This window comes from Scleropages formosus, chromosome 6, assembly GCF_900964775.1.
Source record: "Scleropages formosus chromosome 6, fSclFor1.1, whole genome shotgun sequence".
Classification (NCBI taxonomy): domain Eukaryota; kingdom Metazoa; phylum Chordata; class Actinopteri; order Osteoglossiformes; family Osteoglossidae; genus Scleropages; species Scleropages formosus.
In genome coordinates, this window is record NC_041811.1 from 37966594 (window position 1) to 37982632 (window position 16039).

General features: G+C 44.8%; 1 protein-coding gene across 1 annotated transcript; it reads right to left on the minus strand.

The window, feature by feature from the left end:
- Nucleotides 1–695: 695 nt before the first annotated feature.
- rad17 (RAD17 checkpoint clamp loader component) lies at nucleotides 696–11263 on the minus strand. The gene is made up of 17 exons (XM_018744992.2): nucleotides 11183–11263; nucleotides 10549–10639; nucleotides 10178–10447; nucleotides 9940–10020; nucleotides 8970–9132; nucleotides 7969–8105; nucleotides 7784–7836; nucleotides 7554–7679; nucleotides 6999–7068; nucleotides 6718–6826; nucleotides 6376–6576; nucleotides 5619–5704; nucleotides 5266–5412; nucleotides 3259–3405; nucleotides 2804–2924; nucleotides 2218–2275; nucleotides 696–1598 (listed from the first exon to the last, which is right to left on the minus strand). Exons 2-17 carry the CDS (start codon nucleotides 10588–10590, stop codon nucleotides 1322–1324), a joined length of 2088 nt encoding a protein of 695 aa, XP_018600508.2. The 5' UTR covers nucleotides 10591–10639; nucleotides 11183–11263; the 3' UTR covers nucleotides 696–1321.
- Between the last annotated feature and the right edge of the window lie 4776 nt (nucleotides 11264–16039).

The following is a 16039-nucleotide window of genomic DNA, read 5'->3' on the forward strand; positions in this document are numbered from 1 at the left end:
GGTTACTTTCTCGAAGGGAACGCCTTCGTTGCTGCTTTAACAAACCGAAGCGTAGGGACTGGTGTCCCACCCAGCATTGGTGACAGATGATTGTCATGCAAATTAAACAAGCGAAGTGACACACGCACAAAAGTAAAATGCCATGAGCTCTTTTTAAATAAATAGCTGCGTGTACCTGTTGAATACACACAAAAACTAACCCGCAAAGCGCAACATCTCCAACGTGGTTAACCAGAGAAGGTAGTTACCCACTTGTTTACCCTAGAGCTGTTTCACCTTGGAGAAAAGCAGTTGCTAATGCAGTAAACCAGAGGGGATAAAGTCAGCTACAACATGTTACACCCTTCAGGGCATTTTTAGTAGTGTTTTTGCTTCATGTGGGTAAGCCCAGCTTAATGCGAGCACAGCTACGCGTTAGTGACGATCCTATCTTGTGAATGCTTCACCATTATGAACTGAGTAAAGAAGTTCTAATATGTCGAGTTTGAGTTAATAAACCATATGGCTTTTCAAACGCACGTAAAGCACGCAGCACCCAGCCTATCGTAACGTTATTGACACGAATGACACACCCCTGTAAACAAGACATTTTGTTTTCAGGCAGTTGTATTATTCCAAATAAATTGACTGGAAATTATGCAATTGCCTGAACACAAATTTTTGCTATTCCCTTAAAATAGTTTAGAGAAGGGAAATAAACGAGGCAAAAGAACGGGCTATACAGTTCAGGTTACGTACTAGAAACTGCATACGTTTATAAAGTATGTTACTGGCATACTTCTCTATGCAATAAGCAAATTCAGTTTAGGACTACAAATCAAAGGGTGACAAACTTTAAAGACTGAAATTAGACTTACAAAAAATGTGTTTATTTTGTGTCAACATTGAGACAGACACTACAAGCGCAACCTTCTGTTATGATGAGGCAACAAAATAAAATACACGTTATTGCTTTCAGCAACCTTTGCTTCTTATAACATCACTCAATCCACCCAAAGATAAGAGGAGAAACTGTCCCAGTGCCCAGAAGTGTTGCACAGGTAATAGATGTTGAACATGCTATATACTGCACATCCCTTGAATCACACTATTTAAAAGAAATACAGTATATGTTAATAAGTTAATAACAATGGGATAATTGTTTATTTTAGTGGCTCTGCAAAAAACCCTTGAGGTAATGCCTTGTCAACTTCTGTAGGCTCCCAAGGTCCTTCAAGAATTTGTCATGACAGACCTAAAGGGTGGCAACAAGAAACAAAGGAAACATCTGGAGATAATTCACAGCTGTATGTACGGCTTGTGCTTGCAGGAGAGACTGCAGTCAATCACTGTCATACTCCTCAATCACAAACTCCTCCTCCTCCTCCTCCTCCATTAGGGCCTGGGTTGGGGTAGGTTGTGGCTGGCTTGTGGGCAGGTCTGCCATCGCACTTTGGCTGCTGCTCACGTCTTTAGGGGAATCAGGTGCCTTGTGGACCGGTTCAGCTGGTCCAAAATCAGAATCAGTGCTGCCTGTTCCATGAAGGGTAGAGTCCAGTTCATCCCTATCGAGGACAAGTGTCCCTGGGTCTTTGTCAGTGAGTGCCTCAAATTTCATCCTGCAGAAATCCGGTGAGACACAAACAGCCAATTAACCAAAGTGAAAAATCAGTTACAACTACAGCTTCTTCTAGCTCAGTGTAAGTCACCTTCGTGAATCAAGTGTGGACTGATAATACTAGTGTTCAATAGAAGTTGCTTTGGAGAAAAGCATCTGATAAGTTAATCAATGTAAATGTAGAAGACTGACAGTGAGCTTTGTGCAGCACACACAGAAATTACTGAACTCTACATTTTATGGTATTTGGTTTCACAATGATGTTAGAACGGGCCGGTACGGTGGCACAGCGAATAGCGCTGCTGTCTCACAGCGCCTGGGAGGTGCAAGAGGACGTGGATTTGATCCCTGCTCAGTCTGTGAGGTGTTTGCATGTTCTCCCCATGTCTGTGTGGGTTTCCTCCCACACTCCAAAGAGATGCTGTTCAGGTTCACCCATAGTGTGTGAGTGACAGAGAAAGTGTGTGTGTTCCACTCATGTATGGATGAGTGACCCATTGTAAGTAGCGTATCTAGGAGTGTAAGTCACCGCAGTGAATAAGGTGTGTGGGCTGATAACACTACATAGTTTATTGGAAGTCGCTTTGGAGAAAAGCATCTGATGAATAAATGTAACTTACCTTCCTGAGTATGTTTTGAGAGGCAGTTGGCCCACATCTTGGATGAAGGTTATCTGACCTATATGAGGGAAGAGACAGGGCCCTGTTACGTTATATTAATTTTCTTGACAAATGTGATAAAAATGTTTTTTTCACCATTTTACATAAAAACAATGACTGAATTTTGTGTTTTGTGTAAATGTAGTATCTTATTTCAACCTTTACAGCAAACATTATACTTATTTACACAACAATTACTTCAGTGAACAAGGAAAATAACACTGAAAATACTGGCAGTGAATTTCATAACTGATGTTATAGAACACTGAAAAGCTGCGATTATTTAAATCCCTGACGTGAAAGAAAGACCATATTCCTGGTTTTTATTAATTCCATCACTTGCTATAAACTATTACTCCTCATTCACAGCCTCGCCAATAGTGATCTTTTCCGATGGTTCTACAAAGAAAAAAAAACAAAAAAACAAGGAACTGCTGGCTATCTTGGTTCCTTACAAGACTGGAGAAGCAGAAAAGGCTATGCTCTGGTGTAGCTGTTAAAGTGGTTGTTTACGATTTACTTGGAGTGTACTATCGGTAGATGTTACCTTGGTTCCTCATGGGGTTTGTGAGGTGAGCAAGGTATGGCAGCAGCTCAGTCTGGAGGCTCACTGGTGTCAGACAGAAACTGACAAAGAGAGATCTGGCAGCCTGACAGTTCTCTCGGTGCTATGAAGACAATATAGAAGTGACTTTCGAACCTGTTCCCTACGCTTGTCCTCAAACCAATTATACCGCAAAAGCAATAATATTGTTTGAGGCCCCATGAGACATTAAATAAACATGGAGAAGTTGTGTCCAAGGAAACCCAGATAAGGACCACAGACTTCACAGGTTTTCACTGCTACAGAGCAGTCAGAGTAATTCAGGTCATGACTTTGAATGCGGTAACATCGCTTGGGACTTCCAGGTTTAAAAATAATTGGCCAACTGGACAAGACAACTCAAAAGCACAATGGAAGAGTTACCTGCTATCCAAAAGAGCAAGTACAAAGCTGTTTACCTTCTTGTGGATGAGGAGCCAGTGTGGCTTGTGCAGGGGCCTGAAGCCCACGAAAGCCTGGCTGTCAGCTCGGGCCCGGGCAGAGTTGGCATACATCACTCCTCTGGTGGCCACAGAGGAACTGTAGTCCCTCATGGTGGCCTGTGTCTGGTGGGCAGAGAGAAGAGCTCCATGAGCAGAATCTTACAGAAACCAGGAACAGGCTGGAAGGTTGAGGGAAACCTTTCCAATTGCTTATGGTGCTCAAGACAAACCATGACGAGGTCTTATTATTGAGAGTCCCTGAAAGACTCTCCTCCACAATCCCAAACTGTGCGCACAGGAGAAACCATCCCTATCTGCAGTGAGACACACTTCAGTGATGGCAGGAAATGCAAATGCCTGTATATAAACAAAAGGAATGTGCTACATTTTCTGAATGACCTACAACAGCAATATCAAGCTAATTGATGCACTTTTGATTTCTCTCAGCTGTATGTCACTTTGGAGAAGTGTCTGCAAATTAACAAGTGTACAAAATTTCACAGGAAACCCACTTGGCCAAGATTCTGAAGACAGTGCTAAGAGTAATACCATATATTACTGTCTTAAACAGGTTATTCTGTGATGACCCTGAAGTATGCAAACAAAATGGTGTCTAATTTAGGTGGGCAATATGTGCATCTGATCTGCAGAAACACAATTCATATGAGTCTGAACTGAAATTTTCTTTTCATCACTGCCCACTGCAATCACCATTGACTACACTTGACTTCTAGTGGGGAACCTACCTCAAACAAGATAAATCTGAATGTTGTGAAAGGAAAAACATTAATGAGCTATTGGTCAATCTCATCATATGACTGAAATAGTAAACGAGAGCAGAAGTTACTTGTGCGATGTACACTGACTCGTGGTGGTTGTGTCAAATGGACTGTACCCTAGAATCACGTCTGTAGCCAAATCTCTCCTTCTATTGAAGTGATGAACTTTCTCTGAAATGTAAATTGCTTTGGAGAAAAGCATCTTGTTTAAATGAATGAATGTAAAAATCACTGTGATTTTTAATTGCATTAAATGGAATCTGCATTCTTTCTAAGGATTCCTTAAACACAGGAAATATTTACAGTTTTTTCTTTAACTACAAAATACATTGCTCATTAAACATGCAACTGCAATCACATGCATACTTAATTATTCAGTGTTTCAACAATTTAAAGTATTTATTAACCTATGCTGTAAAAATTTAAAAATTAGTCAATTGGTATTAAAGAAGTGCTCAACCCAGTGAAATACAAATGTATCCCTAACAATTTTCTTAGATTTATAAAGCACAAATTCTATTCCTAATGCATTCTGTTCAATTAATTTTCAATTCTGCCATTTAATCAACAGCTGAATCTGAGTTTAAACCATACAGACACTCAGAGTCTGAAAATGCTTATCCCAAGCAGGGTTGCAGCGAGCCGGAGCCTAGCACGGCCACACAGGGCGCAAGGCCGAAGGGGGAGGGGACGCACCCAGCACGGGATGCCAGTCCATCATAAGCAGGACTCAAACTCCAGACCCACCAAAGAACAGGACCCAACCAAAGCCGCCATCCCACCCAGAAGTCTACTGTGAATTGACTGGAAAAATAAACAAACTCAATCAAGGCTGTTCACACACAGCACTAAGGCTGTGAACTGTTCAGCTGATGTTTTTCTCCAAAGAAACTTAGAATGAGACATTTGTGTATCAAGCAATTTAGCCCAGCTTAACTATCTATACAGTTAGATCATTTTCACTGGAGCAGTTGAGGGTAAAAACTTTGATTAAGGCTCCTACAGCAGAAGTCAGGAATCAAACCTTGGTCCTTCAACAGCAGTGCAATGGCCCTCATCACTACATTACCGCCACCCCAGATATGAAGTATTAGCTCATAAAACTCATGTGCTTTGGGTAAAAGCAAAGAACACCTGTTATCACGCACATTTCTTGGAAGAAAACAAATGTGATTTTGAGGACCAGGTGAATATGGAGGCTCACATTCCAGTCAGCAGTGAGGAAGTCTGCATCAGACAGGTACTCGCTGGCTTGAGCCACATCGTCTATATCTGAGAAGAAGTCAATGTAGTTCTGCTGCAAGTAGAGGTTGAAGAGCTCAGCTGACATGTGGGACTTCTCTACAACCAGCTGTCAATGGAGAATAGGGAGAAAACATAAGACAACAGCAGCAATACTGAGCTTTCGACAAAGAAAATACAGGTATTCCTCACCTTACAGCATGGTTCCGTTCCAACAACCTTGTCGCAAGTTAACTTCGGTCCCAAATCCATATTAATGCTTAAGACTCCATTAATAATTACTGTGCATGAAAAGTACCCCCTCCTCCCACCCACCTCAGGCTCCACCAGTAGCATGTCTCTATGGTGTCTTGATAAATGAGCAGGAAGTCTGGGTTCCCAGGTCTCCCCACTGCTCTGCCCTGTCAACAGCCCAAAACACAGTCCTTTGTTAGAGAATTCAAATAAAAGTACAGAAGCCCCATCAAATACACCCATTTGAGTTACAAAAATTCTTCTTCACGAGGACTTTCATTTAATGCCGCTGCTTCAACTTATTTGGTTTTCCTTTACAAGGACCAAATTTGGGTTTCTCGTGCCTCCCGACAGTTGAACAGCTCAAGACATTTACATTCATTCACTTAGCAGATGCTTTACCTGTTTTCCAAAGCAAACTGTAATGACTTATTTAGTACCTACCCTTGAACCAAGGTGATTTACATTGTAACATACACTGTAGTAAACTCCCTTAAGTCTCACATTTATACAGGAGAGCGATGAGACATGCACTATAGAAAAGTTTACTGTAACATACTGTATAAGGTTTATGTGGTGATAGGATTGGACCATGATTTTTAACTTTATATGGAGCAGAATCAGAGCGATTTAATACACGCACTTGCAATTTCATGTCTACAGGGTCGGCTAAAGAAAAAAAAAAAAGTCTTTAGACTCTGGGGGTAATCAGAGGACCTGGATAAAACCCACATCATCTTCGGTGCAGGGTACATAATAAGAAAGGGAAACCGTGTTGTTACGTTGTGTTGTGATATGGTGGACACCATATTATACACATATTATACACTGAGCTTACGTTTACAGTAGAGGATCTTGCCCAGTGCTCTAAACAGGAAAAGGGAGACATCTCTGCCTCCAACAGCTTGGGTGTCATCCTGTTTGTCAGAGGCCTTGGCGGACTTGCTCTTGCTTCTTGCTTTAGATGTACCTCTGCCAGATGACGATGATTCTGACTTGTTTTTTTTCACTGCCCAGAAGCTGCTTTGAACACAGTGATCTATAAAAATTATAAATGTATAAGCAGAATTTTGAACCATGATAACTGGCTGCACTTTGTCAAAAGAAAGAACTCAATAATTCTATCACTGAGTCACTGTTAGATTCGAAATCTGAAATTTGCTTTTATTTTGTGCCCTACCTGTGAATGAGAACTGCAAGTTATTGATGGCATTGCGGATGTCCCCTGAGCTTCCTGTACACAAAAGCTCCAAGGTAGCTTTGTTGGGTATAGAGATCCGACCTCCACTCTTAACAAGGCACAAGCATACAAGACAGTTATCTGACCACACATTTGCTTAATTTCTACATTGAAAGTTGTGTTAAACATACTGTGCATCTTTCTCTGACATTTAATTCTTGTGATGCACATACTAGGAAGGCCCTTGAGGACAGAACACTATGCAGGAGGAGTTGTCTTACCTTGCTTGCTTCATGGGTTACAATCCTGTTGAGCACCTTCATCATGCTGGTGGGTGCTACAGGGTTGAAACTGAGAGCCAGAGCAGGAAAAAAAATTGAACCAGCAGAAAAATTACTTAGAAAAATAGGATTTAGCATTGGTTAAGTCATCTGTGGTATAACCTCAAATGACACACACTAAATCTGTACCTATTTTTCTAAATAGCTGCATAGCTTACAATTTTACATTTTTTGTCTTTATTAAATGATGTACACGTTAGAATCCATCAGGTTAAGTACCTTGTTCAAAGTTGAGATTACCTTGAGAAGTTGAGATTATTTAAATAATTATTCCTCTATTAATAAAAGCCTGCCATTTCTAATGAGCAGATCTATAAGTCAAGTGGGTTCTTCTTGTCATTCCTCTACAGAGCTTGTATACAGTGGAACGAAATGTCGTTTTTCCCAGGACCATGGTACAACATGGAACACTACGCAAGACTATATAAAGTGCAAATACATAACACAAACACGTAATTGCCAGTGAAGCAATAATGAACGTGAAAGTGGACCCACCTTATATTGCAAATGCCAAGCTCCTCCTGGATATCTTTAGGAATAAGCAGCCTGGAGTTCCCATCTCCACTGAGGCTGTCTGAGACTATCAGGACCAGGGGACATCGGCCTGTCCTGACAAATCTCCTGGGTACATACATGGATGCATGGAAAGAACAAAAAAAACATACTTTATGCCATTATACTATTTCATTTCCATGTCACCTTAAAGGGGTTAAAAAAATTCCAACCTCAAAATGTCATGAAGGCATGTGGGCCGTCTGTAAAACTGATTAGGAAACTCCTGTCAATCATGAGGAAAAAAATTACTTCAGTTGTGCAGTATATTCCACTACATGCTACATTGCCCAAATAATTTTGAAGTCTTGACAAGCAGGGGGGAAAAAAAAAAGTGTAGATATATATATATATATACCTCAATAAGAATAATCTTTTTGGCAGAAGCGTGACTCTCTCCCAGCATCTGCAGGCAGTTGTACTTATGGGCTCTGAGCAGGAACTCCTGAAACACTGCTATCTGAGAGCTACCAGAGTAGCTGCTGAACCTTGACTCTGAAGTTTTAAAAAGGTAGAAAAGTTACTGAAACTAGAAATATTAGCTGTAAAAAGTTACCCAAGAGACATTTGCCCTTTGCCTGCATTTGGCAGCATCTTTGAGGGCCACAGAATGGTAGCTTGCGGATACCAATTTAATCAATAATGTGATATATACCGCCCATTGTGTGTCAATTGTAAAACAGATCAGAGGTAGGAGACCTAAGTCAGATGACTTTACTAAAAATCAGACTTAAGGCACATACTGCACTGCATCTACTCATTTCATACTGCATTACCAGAGAATTAAGTTTGACAACATTTTGTCACATAGCTGAGAGCAATGCAGCTGCATCATCACACCACCATAGATGAACACACCCTCAAGAGGTACGCTGGATACAGGCATGGCCAGTGCTATCACTGCCACGCTGAACAATGATGAGAATAAGGTGAGCCTTTTCCAGTGTGAACCTTTGTTTTAATGCTGATGTTACAATCTGTACATACAGTTCACAATAAAAAGGTAGACTGTAGCTCTGTTGTGTGGCTTTTTGGTCCCTTTCGGGTTCTGTTCAGAGTTAAATCTACAGAATAATCTTTCACACCCAAGTCCAAACTATCAGAAAAGAGCAGTACTAGACACCAGGTTGTACCATTGTTTCATTAAAGGCAATACTCAGATTCCCAATTATTACGCGACCCAACTTGCTTGTGACTACAAGATCGGGACTCGAAACTTGCTTCGAAATAAAAGTTAGTTCACACAGGAATCTGTGTGAACTATAGGGGACTACTTTCTACAGGGATTCGAACTTGTGACTTAACAAGACTGGATTGTAACCACTGTGCCACACAGAGAAGATCTCGGCAGAGACTCACCAGGGTCAAAGGTCTGCAGGTAGGACTGCTCTGTGTTGAACTCACTAACACTGCAGGGATTGGACCACTCCTGAACCTGGTAGCCCAACTCTCGAGTCAACACCTGAAGGGTGGCTGTCTTCCCACACCCAGAGGGACCAGTCAGTAACAGTATGGCACCAGCCTGTAGAGAGTTCAATAGCAGAGCCATTACTCACACAATGGGGTTCATTTATTGCCATTTTTTCTCACAAACGAATCTGTTCTCCAGTTTAAAAAAAAAAAAAAAATCACCGAAAATTAAAATACCCAAATAAAAGGTGTATTTATGCATAACAAGGATAACACCAATAAATTTTTTGATACACTCATCCAACCTTACTCAATCTCACATTTTTTTACATTCCTAGTCCCCAATTATCAATACCACTTATTGTCAATCAGTCTGGATTTTCATATATCTAGTCTCTGACATCAGGTCCAGGCCTGTGAGATTCAGTCTGGTGTAATAAACCGAAAGTGCATTTGAAAGATGGGTCAAGCAGCTGAGCGAGAGACGGCAAGACACACTGCGTTTTAATTTTCTCAATACTCATAACATTAGATGTGATATATAAATTTTCATCTTCCACAAGCCAATCCATGCACACTATTATATGTAGGTTTACTTGATGAAATTTTATCATTATTATATACATGCTTTCATAACGTCATGAACAGCAAGCTGCTTCCCAGTAATTGTCAAACGACTCAAAGCACCCAGGAGCGACAGTTACAAGCAGCATTTACAGGCGGTCATATCCTCCGAAGGCTGTGCAGCTCGAGGAAGTAAAAGAGACACGTAATGGGCAAAAATGTTGTACTGAATAATAAGCGTGTTGCACAAAAAGGATAATTTTCCGATCCTCATACATGACAGCACTATCAAAGCCCTGAGTTTGTGAGCTAATAAACATTATTTCCCGATACAAAATTCCTATCACGCTCAAACCTTTTCCAGGCCATTGCACGTGTGCAGCTTCAGCCAGGTCTCCACCTCTTCGATCTTTTTTTTGTGAACTGCAAGGTCCCCCTGAACAATAAAGGGAGCAAAAGGGTAACCAGAGGTCTGCCGCAGACACCTGTTCAAGGCACGGTGCTGAAAAACGCGAGGCATAAAGCGTCCGCTGAATAAAGGAGGCGTACAGCACGCCGGCGGCAGCCGTGCGAGCGGGGACAGCGTAGCGGACCTGGGTGCGAGGCGAGTGTTTGTCCACCCAGGACACATCCCGCCGAGCGACGTCTTTACTGGGACGGCCCCGGGGCTCAGGCTCAGGCGCGCACGAGTTTAACTTTCTCTTGATTCCGGCGTCGTCGGAGTCGCACGACGACGACGTCTTCGTCTTCGTCTTCCTGCTTCTGGCCTCCGAGCAGCGAAGGTCCTTCTCCAGCGAGGAGGGCAGCTTCAGACGGGACCCCCCGCACAGCTCACCGAAGGAGGGCTCGACCCAGCTACCGGACTGCAGGAGGAGAGAAGAAGGAGCCGCGACACACGTGACAAAAACAACACCAACGTAAACAAGTAAGTAAAGCAAAGTAACGAGAGCAGACACTGACTCACTTTGCTCGATGACGCCTTTCCTTCCACGGGAAGTTTGGACATTATCAACCGCGATGCTTTATAAACGGCCACATTCACCGAATCAACGGCCCTGAAAGAGAGACAGACGGTGCGGACAGCGGGTGAGCGCGAGCGACGAGGGACGAGCATTGCTGGCCGCTGCTGCTGCTGCTGCCGCTGCCGGCGACCCGCGGTGAGGTACTTTACTTACTTCTACCTTCAGGAACAGCACGTATTACGAGCGACTCTCTCTTCTCGACAACTCTGGCCAACCAAGCATTTAGAAACATTTCGTTCGAAAACGAGCAAACGTGACGTTTACTGTAAAGGACAACTGAACTGTCACGTCCGGCGTCGTAGAAGCGCCTAGGCTAATAAATGAACCGAATAATTTATTGAATTAAAACACGATAAACAACTTGAACTTCACAAGTTCTCAATGAATGCTCCCTTTTGGCAGCGGCGGCTCGCGTCCTGTCGCCGATACATTAATTTAAGGCCGCGAAAAAGAAGCAGCAACGAACTGCTCTTTCGTTTTCCAAACAACACCACAACCAACAACAACTCAACTGATTATAAATAAAAGCCGGTGCACTTTGTGCTTCGCGTTCACCACAAAGTACACACGTCTTACCTCGACGATATTCAGATTTTAAATTTCGAAGAGCACACTTTGCAGCCCCCTCGCTTTTTCTTTCTTTCTGTTGCTCATATTTGCATAAGTGGCACCTCGAGCTACGCTGTCTGAGACGACACTCTTCGCGAGTGCGAGGCGCTCTCTGATGACGTCACACCGCGCGACCACAGCCGTCACGTCCCGGAGTCCGGTTTTCGTCAATTTCGTTCTTGTAATTCGCCTTAAATTTTACTTCTCGATTCTCTGGAACTTTGCTATTTGAACTTAACAGTGGCACTCTAAAGTTTGGAATACGGACTTTGCTGTATGAAACTCACCGCACTTTAGCTGAACGTTCCTTGTTCCAACACGTTTGTATCGGCCTCTATAACAATTATTCTATTACAATACATAAAGCTAATTTATCGACAGCTTGGAACACTGTCGTATAACGACAACAGCAAAAACTCCAGATGCAATCAAATTGTAAATACAAACAAAGTTGTCTCGTTCTTGTACAGATGCAAATAATACGCTTCAAAAGGAAATCCTACATGATGAAGCGCAATTTGAAATGTCTCATCTCATCTCACCTTCTGTCGCGCTTGTCCTAAAAGGGTTGCGATGGCAGCAGAGAGGCTCAGCCGCCCCTGTCCCCCGCAACCAGCCGTTCCCAGGCCAACTGTGAGATATAGGGGCCTCGTCCCAGTTGGCCGTGCCAGGTATACCTCCAAAGGGAGGTGCCCAGGGAGCATCCTTATCAGATGCCCGAACCACCTCAACTGGCTCCTCTCAATGTAGAAGAGTAGCAGCTCCACTCTGAGCTCCTCCCGGATGTCCAAACTCCTGACCCTTTCACGGAGAGCGAGTCCCAACACCCTGTGGAGAAAACTCATTTTGGCCGCTTGTATCCACGATCTTACTCTTTCGGTCATCACCCAAAGTTGATGACCATAGGTGAGGGTAGGGACGTAGATCGACCGGTAAATGGAAAGCTTCGCCTTATGGCTCAGCTCCCCCTTCACCACTACAGTCCAGCACAGCGACCGCATTACTGCTGCCGCTGCTCCCAGTCTGTGGCCGATCTCACGCTCCCTTCTTCCCTCACTCGTGAACAAGACCCAAGATACTTGAACTCCTCCACTTGGGGCAAAAACTCTCCCCTTACCTGGAGGGAGCATACCATCCTTTTCCGTGAGAGAACTATGGACTCAGACTTTGAGGTGCTGATCCTCATCCCCACCGCTTCACACTCGGCTGCAAACCATTTCAGTGCGTGCTGGAGGCAACCATGTAATGGTGCCAAAAGGACAACATCATCCGCAAAAAGCAGAGACGTCACCTTCCGACTCCCATGCAGAATACCCTCCTGACCTCGACTGCGCCTTAATATCCTGTCCATGAAAACCACAAACAGGAGTGGAGACAAGGCACAACCTTAGCGGAGTCCAACACCCACACTGAACAGGCCTGACTTAATGCCAAGTATGCGAACACAGCTTTCGCTCCGTATGTATAAGGACAGAATGGCCCACAGTAGTGGCCCCGGTACCCCATAGTCCTGAAGCACCTCCCACAGAATTTCCCGGGAAACAGGCCTTCTCCAAGTCCACAGAACACACGTAGACTGGATTAGCAAATTCCCATGCCCTTTCAATTATCTGTGAGAGGGTAAAAAGCTGGTCTACTGTTCCACGGCCAGGGCGGAATCCGCATTGTTCCTCTTCAATCTGAGGTTCAGTTATCGGCCAGAGGCTCCTCTCCAGCACCCCGGCATAGACTTTCCCAGGGAGGCTGAGAAGTGTGATGTCCCGATAGTTAACACAAACTCTCCGGTCCCCTTTCCTAAAGATAGGGACCACCACCCCAGTTTGCCAATCCAAGGGCACTGTCTCCGAGGTCCATGCAACATTGCAGAGGCGTGTCAACTACGACAGCCCTGCAACATCCAGGGCCTTAAGCATTTCCGGGCGGATCTCATCCACCCCCGGTGCTTTGCCACTGTGGAGCTTACCAATTACCTCAGTGATTTCCATCAGGGAAATGGACTCTGACAGTCCAAAAGCCTCTGGCCCTGACTCCTGTAAGGGAGGCATATCACTCGGGTTTAAGAGTTCTTCAAAGTGCTCCTTCCACCTCCCGACAATGTCCTCATCAGAGGTCAGAGTTTCTCCACTCCTGCTAAACACAGCCTGAGCGAAACTCCTCCGACCCCTTCTGAGCTGCCGGATGGTTCTCCAGAATCTCTTCGAAGCCGACCGATAGTCGTTTTCCATGGCCTCTCCAAACTCCTCCCATGCCCGGGATTTTGCTTCTGCAACTGCAGCTGCTGCTGCCTTTTTCGCCTGCTGGTACCTGTCTGCTGAGTCAGGAGTCCTCAGAGCCAACCAGGCCCTAAAGGCCTCCTTCTTCAGCTTGACAACTTCCTCACCACCGGTGTCCACCAGCGGGTTCTCGGGTTGCCGCCCTGGCTGGCAGCAACAAGCTTTTGGCCACAGCTGTGCCTGGCTGCTTCCATAATGGAGGTTTTGAACAGGGTCCATTCAGACTCCATGTCCCCTACCTCCTCCGGGACATGGGAGAAGCTCTCCCAGAGGTGCGAGTTAAAATCATTCCGGAGAAGGTCCTCTGACAGTCATTCGCAGCATACCCTCATTAAACGCCTGGGCCTACCAGGTCTGTCTATTAGTTTTCCCTGCCATCTGATCCAACTCACCACCAGATGGTGATCAGTTGATAGCTCAGCACCTCTCTTCACCCGAGTGTCCACTACAAAGTCGGTCATTGACCTTTGGCCCAAGGAACTCTGGTACCAAGTACACTTATGAGCATCCTTGTGTTCGAACATGGTGTTTGTTATGGACAAACCATGACTAGCATAGAAGTCCAATAACATTTCACCATCCGGGTTCAGATTGGGCAAGCCGTTCTTCCCAATCACCCCCCGCGAGATTTCCCAGTCATTGCCAACGTGAGCGTTGAAGTACCCCAGCAGGACTATGGAGTCTGTAGGTGGGGCCCTGTCCAGAACCCCACCCACCTTCTCCAAGAAGGCAAAATACTCTGAACTGCTGTTTGGTGCATAAGCACACACAACAGTCAAAGTTTTCCTCTCTGCGACCCGAAGGCGCATTGAGGTGACCCTCTCATCCAGCGGGGCAAACTCCAATTGTATGGCAGCCAGCCGGGGGCTTGTGAGTATCCCCACACCTGCCCAGCGCCTCTCACCTCGTGCAACTCCTGAGTAGGAGAGGGACCACCCCCTATTGAGGAGTTTGGTTCCAGAGCCAACACTGTGAGTGGAGGTGAACCCAACTATATCTAGTTGGTATGTCTCAACCTCCCGCACCAGTTCCGGCTCCTTCCCCCCAAGTGAGGTGACATTCCACCTACCAAGAGCCAGTTGCTGTCACGAGGGACTACGACGCCATGCGCCACCCTGCCCCCTCCTACCGTCAGGTATACATTGCACCCGACCCATGCTGAACCTTGCAGGTGGTGGGCCCAAATGGCCCCCCTCTGATGCCTTTTCGGGCTGGGCCCAGCTGGGCTACGTGGGCTGCCCGGCCACCAGGCGCTCGCCTAGGAACGCTACCCCCAGGCCCGGCTCCGGAGGTAGGTCCCGGTGATCCTATTCCGGGCAGGGTAAACGAGCTCCTGTTTACTTTTTCCATGGAGGTTTTTGGATCGTGTTAGTCTGGATCTTCACTCCAGACCTGTTCGCCTTGGGAGACCCTAGCAGGAGCATGATGCTCCTGACAACATAGCTCTGGAGATCCCTAGATCACGCAAGCCCTTCCGCCACACAAAGGCCTCGATCCAGGAAGGGAAATGTAAAAACTAAAAGTCATCACTCAGGACACGCACAGCTATAAAAAGTGACTGGAATAATCGGATTGAACCGCTTAAACTTTTGGCTGAAAGACCCAGCGTTCGAATTCCATCAAACTCTAAATAACTTCACATTTCCACTGAGATGTATTGTTATTGAGGTAAAGAAAACATAAGATGCCATTAATGGGGTCCGTGTACGTTGCAGAAGAATGAGAAAAAACGCTTTTTATTGTTTCTGAGCACACACAGAAAAGAAAAGGACTTGTTTATTAACTTTCTCTTTTTGTTTAATCATAGTAAGTGTGGGGGGTGCGGTGGCGCAGTGGGTTGGCCCAGGTCCTGCTCTCCGGTAGGTCTGGGGTTCGAGTCCTGCTTGGGGTACCTTGCGACGGACTGGCGTCCCGTCCTGGGTGTGTCCCCCTCCAGCCTTACGCCGAGTTGCCAGGTTAGGCTCTGGTTCCCCGTGATCCCTTATGGGACAAGCGGTTCAGAAAGTGTGTGTGTGTGTGCGCATACTAAGTGTAGAGCTCAGACTGTCACAATACCAAATATGATGACTGAACCGTTTGTGTCATGGTGCGCTGCTGCCGCTAGCCAGATACCACTTTGTGGTGCTTTAACAGCTGCACTTCATTAGTAATAAGAGTCTTAAGAAGTAGCACGTGAAAAATAAATCCTGCTGATCATTTTCTCTGTGGACATGTCATCCTCCCTTACTCACTTACTGTCACTCTCTTGCTGCTTTTGAAAAGCACCCAGTGATCCACATTCACTTATGATCACTAACTCGGAGCGAAGGCCGCAGGTTCAACGAAGTCAATGATGGATTATGCGCGATTTCATTTAGTTTACATGGGGGTTTTTCAACTTAAGATACCACAAAACGAAATAACTCAAAGTCAAAAAACAAGACGGTAAAAGCTAAATCATGAAGCACATTTTAAATATTTCACGTTTTGAGCAAAAAAATGGTTTTTAAACAATTCATAATTTGTTTTTCATTGTTAAAGAAAAAAACGAATGAAGGCATCGTAATTCTCA